Source organism: Puma concolor, chromosome C2 (genome assembly GCF_028749965.1).
Source record: "Puma concolor isolate L17-30 chromosome C2, mPumCon1.1.hap2, whole genome shotgun sequence".
In the NCBI taxonomy this organism is placed as follows: domain Eukaryota; kingdom Metazoa; phylum Chordata; class Mammalia; order Carnivora; family Felidae; genus Puma; species Puma concolor.
The window spans coordinates 74,061,320-74,086,349 of NC_141675.1; the positions used below are offsets into that span (position 1 = coordinate 74,061,320).

Sequence of the window (25,030 nt, forward strand, 5' to 3'; positions counted from 1 at the left end):
TTTAGCCCCTTTCATTTTTAATCCTTCCTTTTTAGCCAACTTGTCTGCCTTTTATATCCATATTTACTTCCTCCTTCTCTTTCTCATTCAACCCTTTCTAGACCTTTAGATAATGAACACTGACATTTGTGACTCAAAAAAAATTTTTTTTTCCATGGTGGCCTCCCATTAATAAAATCTCCCTTCTTCACAAGATTGTCCCACGAAAGCATAATTATAAGCATCCGTTGGCAACTATTGCCCAGAGATTCACTTCATTTGATTCTTCATGCACTAAATCATATGTGTTCAAGAATATGATTTCCTACTCCTATTCTAATTTAGCATTTTTGTGTGAGAATCTCCTTTATTATACCTATACCTTTCTATTGCAACGTGGAAACTTAAGCTTTCTGTGGTCTAGTCTAAACTGTACATGGGACAGTGATAATGACCTTCTGACCCTACCGTTCTTCCTGGCTATGGGTAGAATTGATAGCACTTTTTCAATTTCTCCCTTGTCTTTGCTTGAACATACTGGAATTACAACCTCTGACAAAGGTAACATCCCTTTTGTAGTGGAAACAAAAGGAGTGTGTAATGAATTGGTTAAGATTACATTGCATGTTTAGATGATGAAATCCAACTGCAGCTCAATTCCTTTATTTCCCCTAGCTGGGCCTGGTCTTTCAATAAGACATTATTGACTGGCATCTTCCTCAGAACAGGTGCTTTGGAATACAGTCTTGCTGCTTCGAGTCCTTTAAACTGAAAAACAACTGTAGGGTCAAGGGAATCAGATATGAGACAATAATGCCCGGTCTCTTAGGATGAGCCCTGTGGATGATCCATATCCAGGTGGCACCAAAAAAAAATAAAGGATCCTTGCATTTCTATGATGTGCTGACCCTTTTCAAATTAACTTTAGTTACCGAGATGGCAGGATGTGAATTAGAGTTTTATATGCCATTTCTCTGCAAGTTTCTAGGACTGAGAAAAGCCAGGAAAGAAAAAGAAGACAAATTTTTATAATTCATTACTATAGATTTTACTGCACTCACATTATAAACTGAATCTTTAATCTTTATGAATATGGACTCAGTTAATGCCACAGTTGTAGAGTATTAACAAACTCCGTATTTTTATCACAAGACATCGTCTTGTTGCTCTGAATAGCAAATTATTGGCCTCTTTCTACCTTTCCTTTTATTTTCCTTGTATTTTTGCCTTTACTTAAACAAAAATCACTTAGAATTTTTGCTTAGCATAATAGCAATATTGGCTGCAGAAAATATTTAAAATGTGTGTTTTCAAAGAATTATCAGATCGTTTATTCATCTTCGAGAGAAAAATGATTCTATTCATCTCAATTATTTTTGCCAAGGACTGTAACACTAATTTTACTCTTTCTAAAAATTAAAATAGCAAACAGTTTATATAAGGTGTTGATAATTACCTATATTATTGTACTGCTGTGACAGATGTTGGCAAAAAAGCCTAAAATGCCTACAGCTGTGCACTCCATGACATCTAGTTTATACTCAGACAGAAGGCTAACAGATGTTCTGAACTGTCACTTTGCCTAAATGTTTTTTAAAGTCTAAGGACCTGCTTTATAATTCACCAGGGTCTGGTTTGGTTTCACAGAGGTCCTCAGAATTCCCATCTGTGACAATTAATGTTAAAGACATTGATAAATCAACCCTTGTGTTTTCCCTCTTCTTTAACAAACAGGCATCAGTTTATGTATGGATTGTGGACTGTAAAAGCTGTTTTTATATACGTCCTAGTTGGGCAATTCTTCCCTTAGACACAGATAGAACTGGGCTGCCAGAATTCACGAAGATCTGTTTTGAGCATATGGAAAGCGTGTTTGTTTTGCGTATTTGGAAAAAGCGCGCAAAGATCATCCATTCTTTTCATTTTGCTAAGTCCTATGCACCTTGGAAGTAAATGTTACCAATTTACAATGACAGTCCTATTTTTCTAGTGCATAAAAAAGTGTTCTTTTTATTTCAGTTATGTTTATTTGCCATTTTAATAACTCTGCTCATAACAGTAACTATTGACTGTGTAGCCTATCAGAATGATGGAAGAACAAAATAAATGGCATTCACACAGCATACAGCACATCTTCTCCTACTTGACACCCTAATACTTCCTCTTCCCAAACATACCTTCAGATCCTTCATACAGAATTACTGCCCCGTGCAAAGGCCATCAATGCCTTATTTGCTATTGCTCTTAATTTTAACAAGCAGGATTCCTGTAGTACACTTGCTTAATAGTTTAAACATTCTGTTAACAATCGGGTGTTTGGCCTATCCTGTTTCTCCTCCTTCTGTATAGAAATATAACTCCAAATAGTACATCTTTCTGGGTTTGTTTCTAAATTAGTCCCCACACTTAATTATGAGGATGAGAGGGATGCCTTATTCCTCTTTGTTATAGGCTAAGCTCTCAGTAATCCCAAACAAAAGAGCCAGTTCTGGAAGATATAGGATTTGCTAGCAGGATTATGGTCTCATAGATAATGATGTGCAGTCAGCAGAAGCGAAGCTTTATTTTAATTCAAATAAGCTAGTAAACAAACCACTGACAAGTCTGCTGGTGAGAGTAACTGGCTGCTGTTGCCACATTGGCAGCTAAATTACAGAAAATCTATTATACCCTGTTCACCATATGTTTAATTTAATACAAGATACAAATTAAACTATCCACAGTGCCTATTAAAATAACAATACTTTTTTTATATTTGAATGTCTTAAAAATAATTTCCACTGACCTTTTAAAGGATGGTTTTGATATAGGTGATTATCTGGAGGGGAAAGGTAGTTAATAGAAGGCAAAAAAAAATTTAATTGCCTTTCTGAGAAAATAAAAATATAAATGTTAGCTGGTTTGCAGTTGTTAATAAGGTTAATTAGCAGTCATGTGTTCTGTTATTACTGTATTTCCCTCCCACCCTTTTGGTTGCTGAAGCTGGGGTTTTAAGAGTGATACACTTCGTTTGACCTGTATAAGTCTGTCCTCATGAAATCATTACCTTGGTCAAGCCAGCCTGTGGGTAGTCTTAAACCTGATGCCGGTTGAGATGCCTATTCAGAAAATTCAGTTTACACTCTAGGTCCAACTTTGGTATGACACAGGAAAAAGACGTAGACTTTTATAATCCCTGCCTCAAGCCAATCTCTTCATAGCCAAAAGATCCTAAGAGGGCCAGAACTGAGAGCCTGCCATCCAGAGAAAGGAAAGAAGAAAAAGACAAGACCACACACTGTTCACAACCAATTTCCTCCTGTACCCTCAACAGTCAGTAACCAATGATGCTTACTTGAGTCCATTTGGACTCAGTCCACCAGACTGTAAAGACCAGTCTGGGTTTTAGAATTACAGATTTGAAACCCAGATCTACTGTTTCCCAGCTGTGTAACCATAGATATCTAACCCAGCTGGATCTCCCCTTACTCTGTTAAAGAAAAAGGGGGGGGGGGGGGTTAATAGTTCCAATTTTATAGGATTATTATGAGAGTTAGATAAGAGAAAATATCTGATAAATAATAGATGCTCACTAAAGGTTAGTTCCTTTCCTCTTTCTACCCTGAAGCAAACAGAATGTTGCTCTTTCTTCAAGGGTGAAGGGAGAATGATAGGAGAAGGGATTGGAAGGGACGTATAAAGAGAAATTCTGCCTAAAATCATTTTCCTCGGCTCATTAACTCCTTTCCACAGTCAAAACCCTAAAGGGCATGCTCCTCTTCTCCCAAAATTTATCACAATATTTACTCTAAGAATGTATCAGTAAGCCACCCAGACTCATTGCTTCTCCTTGGGCCTCTGCAATAGAGAAAGAGTAATCACCACACTTTGGGATACTTCTTCAAACTTTCATGTATATCAGCTTTTGCACTGGGTCTGCAACTGTGCTCAGGGCACTGCCCTATGTGAATTTTGGTCCAAATATAAGCCTATCAAATCCAACTATGTACTGGTGGTAGTTACAGTATTGCATAAGATGTACATTTGGAAAATAGCCCCAGGTTGGGTTATTCTTGAAGTCCAGCAGGAGTTAAAAGTATTTTTTTTTTTAATTTTTTTTTCAACGTTTTTTATTTATTTTTGGGACAGAGAGAGACAGAGCATGAACGGGGGAGGGGCAGAGAGAGAGGGAGACACAGAATCGGAAACAGGCTCCAGGCTCCAGCCATCAGCCCAGAGCCCGACGCGGGGCTCGAACTCACGGACCGCGAGATCGTGACCTGGCTGAAGTCGGACGCTCAACCGACTGAGCCACCCAGGCGCCCCAGTTAATAATATTTTACCCAAAACGCAAGTTGATTTATCTCAGAATGATCCAAGAAGCAACTTCAGGAGTATGGTGCTGGTAAGATATGCCAGAGAAACACAGGACAAATATCCCATGGTCCCACTACCCTGTTACTCAGAGGTTGAGAGCCTAGAGACATTTCCATTTACTGAAACTCTGAATTATTGGTAAAGTAAGAAATCAGAAAAAAGTGTCACAAAATGTGTGGCACATTTTAAGTGTTTAACATTTTTAAATTAATACTGTTAACACATAAACACAAAACGTGTGACTGCGCGTATAACTTAATTTTATACATAACAAGAAAATACATTTTTATTTTTTTAAGTTTATTTATTTATTGTTTTAGTAATCTCTACACCCAACGTGGGGCTCGAACCCACCACCTGGAGATCAAGAGTGGCAGGCTCTTCTGATTGAGCCAAGCACCCCATAACAAGAAAATGTAAAAGAGGCTATTGATGAATGTGCGCCATAGGCCTTGCTACTACCTCCAACTTTCCTCTTAGTGATAAAAGCACACCTTTCTCTAGTCCCTGGTGTCAGTCTTCGCCTGAAACAAAGACTGAGGGAGCCTGAGAGAGTTCCGAAGTTTTCCCACCGGTAGGAAGGAAGGTCCTGCTAAGTATCTGGCCACCGGAAAAGCAGGCCGCTTTGGAGCCTATGCTCCTACCTTCGCCACCTGGGCTTTCCAAGTCGGGCTGGCCAGCCTGGGGGCTGCCCTCCGCTGCCTGGTTGGCAGGAGCTCGGTTCCCGAACTTTCCATATCTGAAGCACCGGGGTGACCACGGACCAGGTCTCGGGGAGGGTGCACGCCTCCCACCACTCCCAGGGCTCTCCGGAGCTCGCGTCTCTACACGCGGCGCACTGGAGGACAAACCAAGCTGGCCACGCTGTGCGCTCGCGCGGAGGAACGAGCGGTTACCAACGTCACTTGGACATTTGAGCCTAGAGTTGGGGGGGGGGGGGGGCTTGGCCTGCCAGCCGCCCGCCAGCGCGCGCCTCGGAGAAGCCCCGCGGCCCGCCAGGCCCGCCAGGCCCGTGGGGAAGGGCGGCCTGGAAAGCCTGGGCCTGCAGGCGGCCCCGGGGAGCCTGGCTTCGACTCACTCGGCCCGCACCGCCTGTCCCTCGGCGGAAGGCCCTTCACCTTCCTTCTCGGGGCCGGGGCGGGGCCGCGCCGGGCGCTGCAGGCCTAGCGGGCCCCAGACGGATCGGCACCGAGATGCGGGGCGGAGAGCGCGGGAAACGGGGCGGCGCGCGAGGGCCGGTGGGGGCGCAGCTCCTCCCGGGCCCGGGGAACGCCCGCCGGCCCGCCGGCCGAGCCCCCGCTTACTAACGCGAGCGACGTAGGTCAAGGCTAACCCGTCCCGCAGGGCCCATAAGACCGAGAAGGATCGCCGGGTCTGCGAAGGCTCGTGCGTTCCTCCTCAGCCCCAGGTGTCCCTCGGTTTTCCCCGGCCACGGAAAGGACCGATGGGGGAGCGCTGAAAGTCGAGGCTCCTACTAGAAGCTTGCTCTAGAGGATTTGAGAAATGGGGCTTCCAGTCTTTAACGCACGCGCGCGCGCTCTCGGGTTAGGTCCTAGAATGTGCGGAGCTCGCGTCTGAACCACGTCCTTCCCAGGGCCGCGGCCGGCACAGACGTCTGCCTGGCGGCGCTGCCGGGTCATTTGGAAGCGTGCATCAAGTGGCGGCGGGAGTGAATAATGCAGTCGAGGAGGGCGAGTAGAGGGCAGCAACACGTTCATAGTCCCATGGTATATTTGATAGCACTCGCAGTTACCAGCCCCCTCAGATGGGGAAGCAGCCGTCCCCTCCCACCCGGCGCGGCCGCTCCTGCGGAGCCCGGCAGACCCGCGCAGGGGAGAACCTGCTGGCCCGCGCCCCGCCGCCGCGAGAGCCGGCGCCGGGAGGCCGCGACCGCGGAGCCTGAGCCAGGCCGGGGGGCCGGGGGCCCGAGTTGTCCGAGTGAGAGCGACTTCCACGTGCAGACGGTAGAGTGGCCAGTTAGTGGACGATTGGTTGCTTGGGGAGAGCGAGGCTGTAGCTTGCACGGTAGCTGGTGGCCAAAGCCGGACACTGTGCCATATCTGTGAAAGTCGTGGTGTGTATGGCCATTGGGTCGCTGAAGCATCCAGACCCTGATCGTGCGTAGTGTTTTCCTTACAGGCAGCACTCGCCAAGTTAAAACCGGGTCCCGCCCCGGTGCCCCTCTTGCTAATCCTCTCTGCCATTAGTCCGCTTAAATCCTCCTTTTATGCTCTTTCTACCTTTCCTTTCCCTTTCTCCCTTCCTCCCATCTTTTCCTCTTCCTGCCCTCCCTCCCTTCCGTCTTTCCTGAATTCTGAATGCCACTCACTCACCGGCATCTCAGTCCAGGAGTCGGGGTTAACAACCCCACATCTCCCCAGCACAGCTTGCGCTTGTAGAATTGGAGAGCTCTGCTTTGGCCCCAGAGCACGTCTCGGTAATAGTGAAGTTTCCAATTCAGAGCAACCCATAAACGCCCATAACTCGGTTCACACGGACTCCCCAACCTCGTCAGAAAGCCTTTTCCACAACTTAGAAACGTTTTGGTGGTTAGTGTTTGCTCGGAGAAAAGGAGCTGACCAGTCAGCTTAGTTTCTGGATACAGAAAGGTTATTTTAAAAGCAGTTTTCCAGTCGCAGAGAACTGGTTCTTGATTCCCTCACCTACCAGGGCAGTATGTCACTTTGGCCCTTCACCTTAACACATTCCACATTTTTGTTTGTTTGTTTGTTTGTTTGTTTGTTTTTAGTTCAAGGCTGAAGTCTTCCCCCATGTCAGATAGAATGTCACTGCATTACAGCATATGAGACAACTTTTGGGGACTTGCCTACAAAACTATCTTCCTGATCATTCACAAGAGAATGAGGCCAACAGAGATTTTAAACTTTCTTATGGCTGGGATTGAATAGATTTAATTGATCAAATGTGTGAGGTTTACCACTTTCAGTCACCTGAGGCTACTGTCTGATGCCTTTCTGTCTTACAGACTTAGCTTCAGCCCCAAACCCCTCCTTCAGTGGAGAGAGGACAGTAATTCAGATTCTTCTCTCAGTTCATTATGAGAAGAAAAATAGCTTTTTTATGAGGTTGGAGCATCTAAGTTTTGATATTTAGAAAAAATATGACAAGGGAAGCAGGAAAAGGTCATTCCGTTATTTCAGTGTATCACTTTTTTAGTGCAAAGTTAGGAACACTGGATTAAACATTTTACATTTGCTCTCTCCCACTCCTCCTTTAGTTGGAAGAAGTGTTTCCACTATTGACTTTCAATTTTGCATAATGCTCCCTACCTTTCCTACAAGGCCAGAAGTCACAGGTACACAATCCTTACTTAGCCTGTTCTATTGGAGGAAGCTCTTGATTGACACTCTTCATTTCCCCTCCCCAATGCACTGACACTTACAAATACACTTTTCTTGATCCGGATGGTGCTGGGGTGTGCATAACTTTTTTGGTATTGCCTTCCCTGACTTTTGTTCTTTTCAAACTGGTATTAAGGTGTTCGCCCTGAGATAAAAAAATGAATTATTGAGAAACAACCAGGCAAACATTTGTTCAATTTTCTGCTATTTTGTTTGCGTTTGTTTTTCAAGTTTCATAGGGAAGGCTGTAACAGGTGTCTAAGTAACAGTCTCCAAGAATCCCTTAGTAGATGACTTCTAGACCAGTTCTAAACCAATAACATTATTGTTTCCAAAAGGGAGAGTGGAAGCTAAGCTCGGTTTTGTCAAGGGATTCATTTGAGCGTTTGTCTTTATTTTATTCATTTTATTTATTTGTTTAATATATTTATTGAATGGTTTGTGGGAAGAAAAGGAGGACTAAATGGGGCAGGGGGCAGAGATAGAGAACCCAGTGACAATTTGTTTTTATGACTAAAGCCATTTTCCCAGACTATTGTCTTGCCACAAGTGACGACACAGAGAGCGCAAGTCATGAAAGTGGATTACTGTCATTCTGGGCTATTGGAGGCCTGGAGAGCCCTGGCATTAATTCCTATAGGAAGGTAGACAAACCCAGCCATCTCCCCCTGCAGCACCTCATTGCCTCAGAGTTCAAGGCTCTCTCAAAATTGCTACTGACCTCAGCTAGGTCTAGGTGGCAGGGCTTCCCCACTTGGGGGAAGCTGACGCTCTGTGAGAACTGAAGAGGAAGCAGGGTGGCTGTAAGAACAAGCCTGAGGGGATGGGGCACTATAACAGGCAGGCTGTGGCCACCAGTCCCTGGGCAGGATAGCAATCAGTGAGTCAAAGCTAGCTAACAGTGAATGAAAGAGAGCCAAGAATGGGACCCTTTGGGTGCTAGAGACTAGGCTTTAGCTTGTTCCACTCCTCCCCCTGGGCTCCAATCCTAGGTTTTCAGGGTTGGAGATCTAAGAGAAGACAAGCATGGTAAGAAAACATGCCTAGCCCCCGTCCAACATGCAAGCATGGGTGGACGCTTGCAGAGATCAGGAGAGATGCCTCGAGTCCTGGGTGATCTGTGTGTCTGACTCATGCAAGTTGTACATGGTCAACAGGAGAGTGGGGTGCAGGAGGAAAGCCTTGTTTTCTTCAGTCACTCTGTCTGGGGTTGTTGTGTCTCCTCTCCCTCAACCCTCCATCTCACCCATCAGGACCAAATAGCATTGAAACTCCCATTGCCTTTGCCTGCACTCAGCCTAAAAACTCAGGATTTGATAAGGTTACTGCACCATTGATACAATCACAGATTTTTTTTAAGCCTCCTCAAAGAGACAGATGTTTAGGCTGATTAAAAATTGAGGAGGAAACCTGCAGCTGCACCAAGGAATAATCTATTGGACAAATATTTTAATAAAAAAAATATGAAGAGATCAGCCCGACCTTGCAAGGTCTTCTGCTTTAAAAAAATCTTTATCAAACCCCTATTCTATGGCTTCAATAAACAGAACCCATTACCTCACGGCATCTTTTGTTGGCCCCATACAAGAGAGAACAAAATGGTTATTCAGGGGAACGCTTTCGATTTTTATTGTGGGTAGCCTGCACAAAGAGCCGTGTTATTGTATTTAAAAGAACCATCTGTAGCAGAAACAATGGCATCAAATTATCTTTGAATACCCACTGAAAAAACATAAAGCTTTTTTTTTTTTTTATTCTTCTTCTGTACGGTGGGGGGATAGAGCAGTGTTAGGATAACTGACTTTTTTGTTGTTCTCTGGGTGCATTCTTCTCGCTCCCCCTCTCTCCCCCTCACCCTCTCTCTCTCTCTCCCTCTCTCCCTCTCCCTCTCTCTCTCTCTCTCTCTCTTTTAAAAAATCAGCCATTTGGGGTTTTAAGCCATAAACGATTTTTCTTGTTGCAGGGGATTGCAGTGGCAAAGCTAGGCTAGGTCTTGGAGGCTGGTGTAAGGCGAAGCGGGTGAAGGCAGGAGGCTGATGGAGAGACTGGGGGGAAGAAAAGCCGAAATGGATTCACGGTGCCTTGGATGGAGGACGAGAGGGGAACTGCAGGCTCCTTCAACTCGTTCTGTCCGGTGAGAAGTGATCAAGCTTGGGCTGACAAGAGGCTCAGGGAGTCCTCACGTTCTTTCGCTTTTTTACCTGCCAATCAAACTGCTACAAGACAACACCCTGATCTGGCATGGACATGTAAGTAGCTTGCAACCCAACTTTGACATTCACTGCTAGCTCACTCCTCTCCGCCCACCCCCCCAAACTCACTTTCTTCCCCTCTCATTCTTTTTTTTTTCTTTTGACCTTTAAGAGATCTGGAAATACACCCTGTGTAACAGTCATTTAACACAGACAGATTTAAGTCTGAAAGCGTTAACTTTTGGAATTAAATGCTAATTGTGATTTCTTTAACAAATGCAGAAGTGAAGACATTATTTTATTCTCTTCTGAACAGTTTTAGTGCTGAACATAATCAGTTGCCTTGCAAGGGTGTGTGTTTCTTTTTCCTTTGAAAATAAAGAAACCCGTGAGCCCCCAGAGAGAGATGCAGAAATGAAAAACTCAGGCTTCCATCTTAAAAATGTCAAATGCTAGCATCTCATCCCTACAAACACACACACACACACACACACACACACACACACACACAGAAAAAAACCAAACCAAAACAAAACCAAAACCAAACAAAAAAACACCCTTCTCCAGACCAAGGTCACACAGAATGGAAAGAGTGATTTGAACCAAAAGGTACATATCATTAAGGGGTTGCTACTCTTTGATCTGGCGTCTTACTATTTTGGTGGTGGTTGGGGTGGGGGTGTGAAAAAAGAGAAGGAAGAGGACATGGCGATACCTCATTCTTTATGAGAGACTGACATTGAAGGGGCTAGAGATACAAGAGGACAGGAGAAGCAGGAAATATTACCTGAGAGAAGGAATCACAGAGCATGGCGGAGCTGGAAGCTAGGAGGGCTTCGGTGGGAAGTTGTGCGAGAGGTGATGGGGCTTGCTCTCTGGCGCCCTCTAATGGCAATCGGAACCAATGTTTTACTTTCTTAATTCAGTACTAGGAAAAGCAGCTGGGTTTTTGTTGTTGCTGTTGGTGGTTTTTCTCCGCAGGCTTAGAAACTAGATACTATTAGTGGAGTAAATTGATTGTTTTCATCCCAGAAACTTATGTATATGCCTTAAAATTATCAATGTTTTCTCCTCAAACATCCCCTCCTCTCCACAAATTTTGTTAGACTAATAGAGGAGGAAAGGGGTAATGGCAGATTGACTTATTGAGGGTGGCCCAAACCCAATTAGTAATTTGCAGAAAGGGATTCCTTTCCTACCTGAACAGCATTCTGACTCTTCTAATATGTTGGAGAGGTCTTGGGGGCTGAGGTGGGGAGGGATGATTTGGAAATTGCAGATTCTGACACAGGCTCATTAGAACACAATTTAAGGGGGCCTCTTAGGAACCTCTGTTATTGAGACATGTGGTGGTCAGGGGGCTTTCCTTCCCGCCTCCTTTTTCTTTTTTCTTTTTCTTCTTTCTTTCGTTCTTTTTTTTTTTTTCCTTAAATTTGGTAGATAAAGGTTAATCTTGGGCTGAATGATAGAGCTATGATTGACAAGAGAAAAGGTGTTGAGGGCAGGTCGCGCTGTCTTATTTACAGCCCACTGCTTGCTGTAGAGTCTTTGTTAGGACTGGAAAGCTAATTTAGTGCTGATCAAAAGCACCACAGAGTTAAAGGACTGGTAATGACTGCTAATTTCATTTCAGCCTCATGCATCCCCAACTGCTGTAATTAAAGACACGCTATTTAAATACAGGTGAAGGTTTTTTTTTTTTTTTTAAGTTAGGGTGGGGGTGGGTGGATTACAATATTATTTAGATTTCATCTTATACATGGGTGTTATGTAGTCCAACATCAGCTTTTTTTAAGAGCCGCTTCTTGTCATTTATACCTGGCTTTGCAGAATCGGCAGTGTGAAATATGTCAATCACACAAAAGCTCCTATTTAAAGAAAAAAAAAAAGCAGGATGCAGAACAGTAAATGTTTAGGGGGGTATTTAAATATTTGGGTCTCTTTTATTTTTCCCCTTAAAATTAATGGAAGGGCCTTCGAAATAGCTAAAGTATTTGAAACTTAGGGCAGGGTTAACAGGCCAAATGGATCAGTGTCAGCTTTTTAAGTACTTCTAAAAAGATCATGTGAACAGATGGAAAAATATATTTTTAATTAAATAATTTCCCCCACACTGTAGCTGCAGTGTTGGCTCAGAAACCATGTAATTCCTCAACCGATAGGAGTTTCTTTATAAGAACATCAAAGGATAAAAAGCTCTACATTTTCGTAGTTGGTTAAAATTGATAACCCCCCCCCCCACACATACACACACACCCAAAAAAAGAATTTAGCCTTTAATCTCTTTTTATCCACGAAGACTAAAGCTCTGTACTCGACCCCGCGAGCGGCTCTCGCCTTCCGGGGCTGGAACCCGGCTCAGATGTGAAGCGGCGCTGAGCCGCCGCGCAGGTTCGTGACCAGCGCCCCCTGTTGGACACAGTAGGAGATGCACAGCGCCAGTCCTGGAAATCGCGAGAACCTTGCTCTGGGGTTAGATAAAACTCTTTATTACCCTCCAAAAAGGAGATGGGGCGAGGAAACAAGTTTTTATATCCTTGAAAGATAGTATAATTTAATTCAATAAAAAATAAAAAGGAGTTAACACAATTTCAATCCAATCAAAAATGAAGACTAACCTATTCCTCTTTCTCACATTGCAGCCACCCCCTACCCCCGTTTGGGTTTGGGACTCTTTTCAGATTCTGAGATAGTAAAACAGGTGGAGAAGCTTGATATAAAACAAAGAGAACTTTCTTTTGTAGCTATGGAGAACCAAGAAAATTACTTCTCCCGTTCTGTACACATTTACAAAAATAAAACGGAAGAGGCTACTGCTTGCTGCTTTGAGGTTGTCAGCAGCATCTTGAATGCCCTCGGAGGTCCTTCAAGAATTGTAACTGAGTCCCTGACTAAACGAAATAACTTGCTCGTTTTTATTTGTTTATTTTCAGAGTGCAATTAAGAGGCCAGTCTCTGCTTTGAATGTTTCCCATCCCCCAAAGCAATCTTGATCAAACTTTTCCTTTCCGGGCTAGCGGTTAAATTCCAGATATTGTTTAAGAAACAGGTGCCTGACACCTTTCTTCTTTTATCTCAGCATCTCAGCCGTAGGATTTCAGGAAAGGTGTGCCAATGGTAAAGAGTATTTTCTTTTGAAATTCAGCATTTTCCTGGACCAGGAATCCAAATTATCCCAGGGGGAAGAGGAGTACTTTTACATCTCCAAAAGTATCTGTTAACATAAGAAAGAGCTTTGCCTTTTTCTTTGGTGAGCAAGTAAGGGTAAAAGTACACTTTGAATTCTTTCAGAAAGATAAACTATAAAAATGACATATCTTCTGACAGGAAAATAATGGGAAAATACGGGTTTGTTTAGGTGTTTAAAATGAACTTGAAAACAATTCGAGTGCTAAACGAACACCTGATCTCAACAAGGTGTTTTATGATTTCGATCTTCAGGGATGTACTTAAAAATTTTAACTTTTAGGTAAAAACCTTAAGATGTTTAGGACTTGCTTTTTAAAATTTTGCCTATTGGAGGAAACCAGATTAGTTTTCATAACAGAATTACTTTTTAAAATATTTAATACTGTGGCCACGAGATTTGTTTATGTTGATCTTACATTGATTCATCCCACCTCCCCAAATCAGCGGATCCGAGATTGTGTTTTCAGGGGAATTGCTGTTCAGTGCGATGAGAGATGTCTTCTCCATCTGATTCCAGAATCGAATCTCAGCTTGTGTTTCTCAGTAAATGACTTTGGATACAGTGGCAGGAAAAGAATCAAGGTTTTGATCAGTTTTTACCCGGAATCCTATCGAAATAACGGGCAAGCGGGATTCCCTGCTACAGGCAACCCCACCCTTTGCTTTACCAAAAAACAAAGGCAAACAAACAAACAAAACCGAGTCCCCATTACAGAAATGTTAAGTCCGGGCCAGTTTGTGAACGAGCGCCAACCTCCTAAACTACCAAACGGTGCGTGACAGCCGCGGTCCAAGGCTGCCCGTGGCGAGAGGAGGCCAAAGCCAGCAGAATCTTGGAGGCGACCCGTGAAAGGGGATATATGCCTGCTGTTCGGAAGGGAGGCAGAATTTGCAAAACCAGAGGCCGGGAGATTTCGACCTGGTACCGCCCCCCGGGGGGTCCCAACCTGTGGGGAGAAGCCAGGGGGAGGAGCCGCACTTGGCTGCAGGGGGGCAGTGTGTCCCCAACTTCCCAGGGCCCCAAGGTGAGAGCGCAACCCCTAGTTCAGCAAAGAGAACTAAATAAGTGGGTGGCCTAGGCCTGGGAAAGCCACCCAGCTTTCCCAGCGCAGTGTCATTTCTGTGGTTTCAGGCGGCCTCAGCCCCTGCCGGAATCCCACGCCCCACGGCGGCCAGCAGGAAGGCAGCCCTTCCATCTTGGGGGACTGGGGAGGGGACAGCGAGTGACTGACTCCTTAGAAGCAGGCAAAACCGCACGGCTGGCAACGGGGCCGCATTTCCCTGCAGCAGCAATGCGCCTTTTAGGGGAGGAGCGGGCATTTGGGGTCTCTTGTCCCAGCGGCCAGGCCTGAACCCGCGCCTCTTGGCAGAGTGCCCTGCTTTATAAGTAGTCAATTTTGCCCGATTCTGGGGGCGATCCCGGATAACGGGCCAGTCTTGCCTGAGCCCACTAACTCTGTGCCAAGTTTTCAGTCCTCTCTCCCCTCCATACCTCAAACCGTTCTTGCTGAACCCAAGCCTGACTATGAAAGCCAGTGTATGTGGCTCGGAGTTTGGTAACTATTTGGGGGTGGAGCAGATGACTCATTATTAAGACCACGATTCAAGGATGAGCCTTCATTCATTAAGTTTGCTCTTTTACTTTGTTTTTAAACTTTGAAGAACCTTTAGTTCCCTTGACCCAGCCCTGAGACAGACGAAGGCACGGGCTTGAAGGAGCTGAGATATTGACAGATACTCATCTCTCTAGCACTCAACGGGCAGATCAACGCTGCCAGACTGTGGGTCCTAATCCAAGGCCCAGCTGCTACGTAGGTTGCTGAAGGGTGTTGAAACCACAAGTACAACTTGACACCACTGAGCCCACGGTGCTTGTCAATAATCTGTGAATTAGGTGCAGAGATTGTCACTGTAGATCATAACAGTTTCTGAAGGACTCATTACAGCCTATCGTGTCAATGATCTTCAAATTAAGGAGGGGGGCTGGGGCGGGAGAGAAAAGGAATGGGGAGAGCCTACAAAAAAGGGAAGAAGGTTGGGAGGGGAGATAAAAGTCAGAGTCCTAGCTCCCAAGGAGCCTTTAAAGATTATCATCAGGCTAGTCATCTGAGAATTCCATTGGGAAGGGTTTGGAAACCCAACTCCATCTGAGCCGGGGCTGGAAAAGGGGCAATAGGGAGTGAGTAGAAGTGGGCCCCTGGGAAGGCAGACTTCTCAGACATTTCTTTTGAGGCCAGAAGAGCTTTCGGGAGAGGGCTCCAGATGTCAACGGGAGGCCTTGAGCATGCCAGGCCGCCCAGGATGGGTGCACACTTTGATTTAGAGCACTTTCCAGGGCTAGCCACTGCTGCAACTCTGAGAAAAAGTGGGTAGTAGTTTTGTTTAGGGCTGATGGTGTAGGTGATTTTTTTTTTTAATGATTTGCTTTCAGCTTCTTTTCATACAAACAGGTGAAAGACTTCCTTCCTTTTCCTTTGATAGTACTCCTGTCCCTCACACATGTTAACAGATCTAATTTCTTTCCCCAACCTGCTTTTTGAGGTGCCAAACACCTCTGCCTTCTGCCCTCTCTAAATTGTTGTCACTTTTTGAGTTTGTATTATGTCTGATTGTACTTCTGCAAAGGGGGCTTGAAGGTAACACAGAAGCAGTGCGCACGATGAGATCTCCAGAAGAAAGAAGACAAATCCCATTTCAGGAGTTTGGAAGGAACCAGACGAAGGGAGAAATGTTCTCCCTTCTTGGTGGATTGCCGGTGCAGTGAGTGTGAAGCTTGGCATGCACTGGGGTTGTCATTCATGTACCATTTAATATAGTCTAGAGAAATCCCAAGGAAGCTTCAGTTTGTTTTTCCACAAAGGTTGTGGTCACAACTCAATGAAATAATCACAGTCGGAGAATTTAAAATGGTGACTGTCTTTTTCCTAACATTAGGGTAACAATCCTAGTCACTGGAAAATTGGGATTCTAAGGAATCCCTGTTCCTTTGGGATGATTAATTGTGCAAGATAGCGAGGTCAGTCAGGGAGATATGTATTTAGACTCCCAAGCAATGATTTAGAGGTGTAACAGGGCCATGGATTTGTTGGGCCACTTGCAGTTCCTGGTGCTCTGTTGGCTTGGTTTTGTTTTTGTTTTTCATTCCTGTCTTCTGATTTTTAAAATCAAAATCATAGGTTCATTTTTTGTCAATGTAACTGGAAAACACTGGTAGCAGTCTCTTTAAATTCTCAGTTTGTCTTTTTTTTTTTTTTAAGAGAATTTCTATTTAAAATAATTAGATCATTTAATGGGCACACTGCATTTTCCCCTGGACAACAGCTGCAGTGCAGAGACAGGTCTTACATTAAAACTACTTGACAATTCAGAAATGGAAATGAAATCGTGAAACAGGAATCCTTTTTTCCAGAAAATATTTGAGCTGGGATATATGTAGAAGATACATATATATGAAATACTCTAAGCAATATGATGACTGTTATATATAGCCCTGAAGACATACACAAGTGATTATATATTACTTTTGTTGCTATAATTTGAAGTAAGGGAGAAATATATTTGGTTTTCTTTATATCCTTGAATTCTTTTTAAAATGTATTTATTTCATCAGTGGGATTCAGATGAAAGAGAGTGAATAAAAAAAGGAGCTGGATTCAGAGCAGCTCTGCATTCCTTAGGTTTCAAGGGTCCTTACAGCCCTTGAGTGAAATTATTTGGTGAAATTGGGTCTGGACTGAAATAGCATTTGTTATCCCCTTGTTCATTTGTTACGTGTAATACCACTTCTGGAAATTAAAGGCAAGGTGCTGAAGGGACAGACAAGAAGAAAAAATATAATTAAGGAATTTTAAATTGCCAATCTACCATGCATCCATATGCATATTTATGTCTTAGTAAATAAAAAAGGGATAGAGATCTGTGCTTGCTCTGTGTATCATCTAGAAACATGTATTATAGTTCCTGTCAATAATTTTTCACACTTCCAAAATCTGACAAGTTTGGCAATAGAAAGAAAATGGAGGAAATGTAGATGAAAGAATTTCTCTCATTTTGAAAACTGCTTTATAAAAATTGCAGTATCCCCTCTAGGATCTCACGAGGGATCCTTCACAGTCTAAAGCAAGTGAAGTTTGATAACAGCACAGTTCTATTCTAATTTTTGCTCTTAGTTTCAATATCCTAACTTTTTCTGGCTTACTTATTATTTTTGGAAAATATGTGATGCTTTTGTAAGGAAAAGAAATTTTCTAATGCTTTTCTTTACCTTCATTGATCTGTGTTTGTTTCACATATCTTGAAGAATTAAGTGTTGATCATTCAGGAAGCCTTGTGGCACACTGCAATTTGAGGTGATGGAGGAACATTTTTTTGCAACTTGGAAGAAGGAAACATTTTTTAAATTGGCTTATACCAGTCTCCTGACTCTGTAATTCTCAGTTTTCTTGAGCTACGGGATAAATATCAATAAAATCTCATCTTACCAGATTGCACCAGCATTGTCCTACATGTTGGAATTTTCCTCTATTTTTGGCTTTTAAAATCACAAACTTTTCTTGGCCTGACGTACTTCTCTTTTTAGTTTATATGCCCCTTACCACACTACCGGTATCATCTTTTTCACTGCAGTCTGTTCAGTGCTATGGTCGCTTTCAGTGGAGAAGGCTGGAAGGTTAGGATCCGGAGGAAACATAACAAAAAAAGGGAGAAAAAAGCCCTTCATTTGGCCAAATCTGGCTCCTAATATATTTAACCACTTCCAGAATTAGAAAGCCTTTCTGTACATTTTATTCTATTTTTCTCTGTCTTTTTTTTTTTTTTTCCTTACGTAATGAAATTAAAACTTTTGGAGCCCACAGTTGACATTTTTCAGAAAATTGAGTTATCAAGGCAGTAATTATTTCACGGGGAGATAAAACTCTCATAGCCCTAACTGTCAAATAGGGCCCTTTTCAGATTTTAATTACAAAATAAAATTAGTCTGCTCTTCCTCGGAATGGTTTGTGAGTGGTTAAACAGAGCTTTCCCCCCAATACTGGTGGTCGTCAAACTCTGCTAATTAGCAATGCTGAGAAATTCCAGTTAACAAGGACATTCTCCAAGACTCTGCAGGTTCCCTGCCGTTTGCCTTCATTTCCATAAGAAGATTAAGAGAGGAGGGAACACACTCAAATGCAGATGCAGAAAAGAAGCGTTTTTTAACAAGCATCATAATAGTAAGATGCTTGGCTAGTTCTCACCTAATTACTGCAAGTTAAACCTCTATTTGCCACTAAGAAGAAAAAATAAGTCTACAGTCCCCTATCTCCACAAAATTGTTAGTTGGCTTCAGATATAATACTTGAGGAGGGATAAGGGGAGTTTAGGAGAGAAATATCAGTGCAAAAGATAAAACTGAGCTACACTTAATCAGTTAAGGGTTTGGGGCTGGGGCCTATAGTAAAACAAAATTAAATCAGAATATCCTATGAGTTATGCATTTTGTTCTTAATTTCTAATCTTGCTCTAAAAGTATACAGCTTTCTGCTGCCCATGCAAGGGAAATGTTATACTTCCTTTAGATTAAGCACTTTAAATTTTCATAAATTGTGCCAATGGTAACATTTTTAAATTCTTGAGGGATGAAGCACCCTCTTCCAAGTCTTATTTTGATACCCTAGTAGTCAATGGTGTATTGTTATTAGTACTGTAGCCATCTGTTATAAACCTAAAACAGTGCTGCTTCTATCATCTATTGTGATTATTATAGTTATTATTATATTTAGGGGCCAGTGATGATGCTGGATTGAAATAGAGTGGCCGGTGATCTGATTTTTTTTTTAATGCATATGTTCTAAAAAATCTAATGAGAAAATTGTTTCTGCTATCACCATCTTCTTTAATCTTATTTTCATAGCACATTATTATGCATAAATGCCAGCCACAGTTAGTTTATTGCCTTGATAAGTACAGCAGGCTTAATTAAAATAAAGCTGTAAATAAATGCAACCAATGATAACACAATTGTAATGTATTTCCATAGCTTATTTATATGATAAAAGCAATTAACAAAAGACCTAGCCAGCCCCTTTAACCTCTTAAATGCATTATTATAGAGTTCAGGCACAAACACATGCATCTGAGAATGTATAAAAGCTTTTATATATTATCCCAAGGAAATATTTGTGCCTCCTACTACTACCCCTTGAGAGAGAAGATTACAAACATTTGCTTCTGTAACTATCCATTATTAATATTTATTTTAATACACATACACCATTATCCACATCAATCCCTTGTTTGTTTGTTTGTTTGTTTGTGTGTTTGTTTTTCTTTTCCTTCAAACTTAATTATCCGTAAGCTTTTTTAAAGTTTTCAGAATAATGCTACTTAGTGCAGACCAATGCATACGCAATCATAAAGTGAATGCTTGGTCTGCCCTTCGTGGCATCTGGACAATCATAATTCATTCATATGTTGAATCTCATAATTTGTACCTATTTTTTCCCAAGGTTTAACCTCCTACTTATCTGGAGGTTATATGTACATTTCTAAGTTAAGCAAATTAAATCTGATTCTTATGATTTAGTTCCATAGCTTATATGATATGTTAACTTTTCTTTTGTTTAGATTACGTGTAATTAGTGGATCTTCCTCCCAGTCCCCTCATTTAAAAAAAAAAAAAAAATTATTTCCAAACACCTTTTTTTAAAGGTAAAAGCAAAACTGTAGTCTTGGAAAAGCGAATTCACCAGTAGGGGGCGCACCAGCTACATCCCTAAAACCAGACGCCCTGAAAAGCCTGGTGGCTGCGGTGTTGTCTTCCGAGCCTCTAACCTTTTCTCTTCCTAATCTCCATGTCCGTGTTTAGCTTAATATTACACCTCGAATAAACAGAAGACATTATTTTGTTTTAAAGAGTGCCATATATTTATCCGTTTCGAGAAAGCCAGTCTCACCCTTCCCAGGTTCCCAAGAACTAAAACAAACCATAACTTGCGAGAAAAAGAAGACACTGTTGGGGGAGGGGAGGTTGATTGGAAATAATAATTTATAAAGAAAAGTCTACAGGATTCTTTTCTCAACTTTTCTGGCTTTCCAGTGAGCGTGCCTATTTTGAGTTTGACGGGAACAGAAAAGCCCCGGAGGGCAGGGATTGGAGAAGTTGGAGTGGGGGTAGTGATGGTTATGGGAAGAAGGTTAGTAAGGAACAAAACAATGCAAAGTTTTGTAAAGATAATAAATGGAACGTGGCCGACAGATACTATTCAGAACATTTTCTTAGGGTGAGTAAGGGTATATAGATCAGGGAAGGAGGGGGGCGGAGAGAGTGTTACAGAAGAAAGAAAATAAGTAACCCTCATGGTTTAAGCCCTTTATAAAAAAGAAATGGCATCAGGTTTTTTTTTTTTTTCTCCCACTCCCCCCCCGCCCCCCCCCCCCCCCCCCCCCCCCGCTTTGTAGTCAAGTGCATTTTAGCCACAAAGATCCCAACAAGAGAGTGGAAGGAAACTTAGACGGGGCTTTGTTTGACTCCGTGTAGCGACAACAAGAGAAACAAAACTACCTATTTGTAACGGACGTGCTGCCATTGCTCTCCGCATTGAGCGCCTACCTATTGAAATCTTTACGTCGGGACAATGGGAGAGCGGCTAAAATTACCCTCTTGGGTCCTGGGCGGGCAGGATTCCTGAGCCCCTACCCCCCGCCTCCATCGCATCCTCCTCCAGCCCCGGCCTCGCTGGGCTCCCTCCGTCCCCAGTCCTGGCGGCCTTCTTCCTGCCTGCACTGCCTGCACCTGTGCCTGGAGAGCACCACACCCGCCTCCCAGGCCTGGAGTCCCCTCCAAGCGCTGTCCCAGACCCGGCGGCCCAGGCAGAGCGGCCACCACAGTAGAAGTCACAAGGGGGAATGGCAGAGCTGGTGCTGCCCGAGTCCTGGGAACTCTGCGTGGGAGGGAGTTTGTGAGTGCGGCCCAAATGCCGCCTCCATACTCTGCCGAGGGATGCCAGGAAGTTGACACGACGCTGCTCTATAGTCTGCGCTTCTGAAGGTCCTTCTGTTGATCTCCTTCTTCCCCTAACCTCCTTTTGAAACTCGCCCAACTGAAATCCTGCTTTGGGGGAGGCTCAAGAGGAGAACGGGGAGAGAGGAGGAGAGTGGGGGCATCCCCTTTCTGTCGACTGAACGGAGAAAGATGGTGGGAGATGAGGCTGGGGGTAAGGGGAGAAGCCGCAGTGTCGGGGCCAGAGCCGAGCTGGTCAGGGGACAGCAGACATGCCGCAGCTTCCCCAGGCCCGGCCTCCCCTCAAGTGCGGAGTCGGCCACAGAGTCCCAGCAGGATTTATGCTTAAAACAGAGCAAAGTGCGTGGCAGCTAGGAGGGTTTGGAGCACTGAGCTTTCCGTCTCATAACTTCTTGTCGGGACAGTGTAAGAAAGGGGCGAACTAGTGCCGGCACCTGTAGAGGAACAGGGGCGAGGGGAAGAGCGAGGTTAGGCAGAAGCACCGAGGAGGCTGGAGCCGGGGAGGGAGTGGGGGGGGGGGCGGCGGTGGCGGGGGGGGGGGGAGCATGCGGAGGAGCGGGACAACAATGACACACCAACTCCTGCACCGCCTGTTTCCTGAAATACTAGTAGGACAGTCGTCCTGAACCACCCACTCTGCCGTGCCCCACCCCCACACCTTAGCGGCTTCTCGCGCCCCTTCCTCGTTTCAGCAGCCCGCAGCAAAAAGTAAATCAATATTAAGTTTGAAGAAGAAAAAAAATCGCAGTCTTGGTGCTGTTTACCCACTTCCTTCGAAAAGGCGTGTGGTGTGACCTGTTGCTGCGAGAGGGGATACAAAGGTTTCTCAGTGGCTGGCAGGCTGGCTGTGGGAGCCGCCTCCCCCTCCCTCCTTCCCCCTCCTCCCCTCGCCTCCCCCGCGCGGCCTGCGGCGCGGCAGGCCCCGCCCCCTTTCATGCAAAACCCGGCTGCGAGGCTGGGCTCGAGTGGAGGAGCCGCCGCGCGCTGATTGGTCGCTGGAAACCCATTTATTCCCTGACAGCCCCCGTCACATGGATGGTTGTCTATTAACTTGTTCAAAAAAGTATCAGGAGTTGTCAAGGCAGAGAAGAGAGTGTTTGCAAAAGGGGGAAAGTAGTTTGCTGCCTCTTTAAGACTAGGACTGAGAGAAAGAAGAGGAGAGAGAAAGAAAGGGAGAGAAGTTTGAGCCCCAGGCTTAAGCCTTTCCAAAAAATAATAATAACAATCATCGGCGGCGGCAGGATCGGCCAGAAGAGGAGGGAAGCGCTTTTTTTGATCCTGATTCCAGTTTGCTTCTCTCTCTCTTTTCTTCCCCCAAATTATTCTTCGCCTGATTTTTCTCGCGGAGCCCTGCGCTCCCGACACCCCCGCCCGCCTCCCCTCCTCCTCTCCCCCCGCCCGCGGGCCCCCCAAAGTCCCGGCCGGGCCGAGGGTCGGCGGCCGCCGGCGGGCCGGGCCCGCGCACAGCGCCCGCATGTACAACATGATGGAGACGGAGCTGAAGCCGCCGGGCCCGCAGCAAACTTCGGGGGGCGGCGGCGGCGGCGGCGGCGGCAACTCCACCGCGGCGGCGGCGGGCGGCAACCAGAAGAACAGCCCGGACCGCGTCAAGCGGCCCATGAACGCCTTCATGGTGTGGTCCCGCGGGCAGCGGCGCAAGATGGCCCAGGAGAACCCCAAGATGCACAACTCGGAGATCAGCAAGCGCCTGGGCGCCGAGTGGAAACTTTTGTCGGAGACGGAGAAGCGGCCGTTCATCGACGAGGCCAAGCGGCTGCGAGCGCTGCACATGAAGGAGCACCCGGATTATAAATACCGGCCCCGGCGGAAAACCAAGACGCTCATGAAGAAGGATAAGTACACACTGCCCGGCGGGCTGCTGGCTCCGGGCGGCAACAGCATGGCGAGCGGGGTCGGGGTGGGCGCCGGCCTGGGCGCGGGCGTGAACCAGCGCATGGACAGCTACGCGCACATGAACGGCTGGAGCAACGGCAGCTACAGCATGATGCAGGACCAGCTGGGCTACCCGCAGCACCCGGGCCTCAACGCGCACGGCGCCGCGCAGATGCAGCCCATGCACCGCTACGACGTGAGCGCCCTGCAGTACAACTCCATGACCAGCTCGCAGACCTACATGAACGGCTCGCCCACCTACAGCATGTCCTACTCGCAGCAGGGCACTCCTGGCATGGCGCTTGGCTCCATGGGCTCGGTGGTCAAGTCCGAGGCCAGCTCCAGCCCCCCCGTGGTTACCTCTTCCTCCCACTCCAGGGCGCCCTGCCAGGCCGGGGACCTCCGGGACATGATCAGCATGTACCTCCCCGGCGCCGAGGTGCCGGAGCCCGCCGCCCCCAGCAGACTTCACATGTCCCAGCACTACCAGAGCGGCCCGGTGCCCGGCACGGCCATTAACGGCACACTGCCCCTCTCGCACATGTGAGGGCTGGACAGTGAACTAGAGGGGGGGAGGAATTTTCAAAGAAGAACGAGGGAAATGGGAGGAGAGTAAGAAACAGCATGGAGAAAAAAAAAACCCGGTACGCTCAAAAAAAAAAAAAAAAGTCATCACCCGCAGCAAATGACAGCTGCAAAAGAGAACACCAATCCCATCCACACTCACGCAAAAACCGCGATGCCGACGAGAAAACTTTTATGAGAGATCCTGGACTTCTTTTTGGGGGACTATTTTTGTACAGAGGAAACCAGGGGGGGTGGGGTGGGGAGGGCGAGGGAATGGACCTTGTATAGATCTGGAGGAAAGAAAACTACGCAAAACTTTTTAAAAGTTCTAGTGATACGGTAGGAGCTTTGCAGAAAGTTTGCAAAAGTCTTTACCAATAATATTTAGAGCTAGTCTCCAAGCGACGAAAAAAATGTTTTAATATTTGCAAGCAACTTTTGTACAGTATTTATCGAGATAAACATGGCAATCAAAATGTCCATTGTTTATAAGCTGAGAATTTGCCAATATTTTTCGAGGAGAGGCTTCTTGCTGAATTTTGATTCTGCAGCTGAAATTTAGGACAGTTGCAAACGTGGAAAGAAGAAAATTATTCAGATTTGGACATTTTAATTGTTTAAAATTGTACAAAAGGAAAACATTAGAATAAGTACTGGCAAAACCATCTCCGTGGTCTTTAAAGGGGCAAAAGTTTTAGATTGTACTAAATTTTTTTTAACTTACTGTTAAAAGCAAAAATGGCCATACAGGTTGACATCGTTGGTAATTTATAATAGCTTTTGTTTCCCAACTTTCCATTTTGTTCAGATAAAACAACAACAACAACAACATGAAATTACTGTGTTTGAAATATTTTCTTATGGTTTGTAATATTTCTGTAAATTTATTGTGATATTTTAAGGTTTCCCTCCCCCCTTTATTTTCCGTAGTTGTATTTTAAAGATTCGGCTCTGTATTATTTGAATCAGTCTGCCGAGAATCCATGTATATATTTGAACTAATACCATCCTTATAACAGGTACATTTTCAACTTAAGTTTTTACTCCATTATGCACAGTTTGAGATAAATAAATTTTTGAAATATGGACACTGAAATTATGTTTGAGTCTTTCATTTATTTGGATAACACTGATTATACATAACTCCTCGGGGTATATACTGTGCTCAGCCAGGAAAGCAAAATATCTAAAACCTTGATATTCTAGTCCAGTAGCATGTGCTAATGTTAACTGCAACAAATAAATGTCTGAATGATTAACTGAATAAGTACTCTCAAAAAATTGAAATGCTTGTGTCATTTCTAAAATAGAAACTAGAGACATATATTGTAAATCCACCCCCTCCTTTTCTAAGCAGCATGAATAAGCATGATGGGGACTTATACTTAAAACTGATTTATGCCACTTGTTGCCAGAAAGAAGGAGTCAATTCTGAAAATTTTCATGTGGCTCAGCAGATGGGGTATTGAGCCAAATCAGAACCAGGTTGG

General features: G+C 44.6%; 2 protein-coding genes and 1 long non-coding RNA gene across 6 annotated transcripts in view; 2 read left to right on the top strand and 1 right to left on the bottom strand.

The window, feature by feature from the left end:
• LOC147577318 (uncharacterized) overlaps nucleotides 1–10,739 on the bottom strand; it is a 50,699-nt gene extending 39,960 nt beyond the window's left edge. The window contains exon 1 of the long non-coding RNA XR_015240143.1: nucleotides 10,677–10,739. This is a non-coding gene — a long non-coding RNA (uncharacterized LOC147577318). The remainder of the gene's footprint in view (nucleotides 1–10,676) is intronic.
• FXR1 (FMR1 autosomal homolog 1) overlaps nucleotides 1–25,030 on the top strand; it is an 816,075-nt gene that overhangs the window by 761,049 nt on the left and 29,996 nt on the right. For all 4 annotated transcript variants that reach the window (XM_086674796.1, XM_086674797.1, XM_086674798.1 and 1 more), the window contains one exon: nucleotides 9,661–9,946. The gene's annotated coding sequence lies outside the window, so the exon portion shown is untranslated. The remainder of the gene's footprint in view (nucleotides 1–9,660; nucleotides 9,947–25,030) is intronic.
• Nucleotides 22,028–24,636, top strand: SOX2 (SRY-box transcription factor 2). Its single transcript, XM_086674801.1, has one exon. The coding sequence runs from the start codon at nucleotides 22,555–22,557 to the stop codon at nucleotides 23,518–23,520; it is 966 nt and encodes a 321-aa protein (XP_086530927.1). The 5' UTR covers nucleotides 22,028–22,554; the 3' UTR covers nucleotides 23,521–24,636.

What these genes read in the sequence shown, in the direction of transcription:
- SOX2 (XM_086674801.1), top strand. Translation starts at nt 22,555, where the DNA reads ATGTACAACATGATGGAGACGGAGCTGAAGCCGCCGGGCCCGCAGCAA.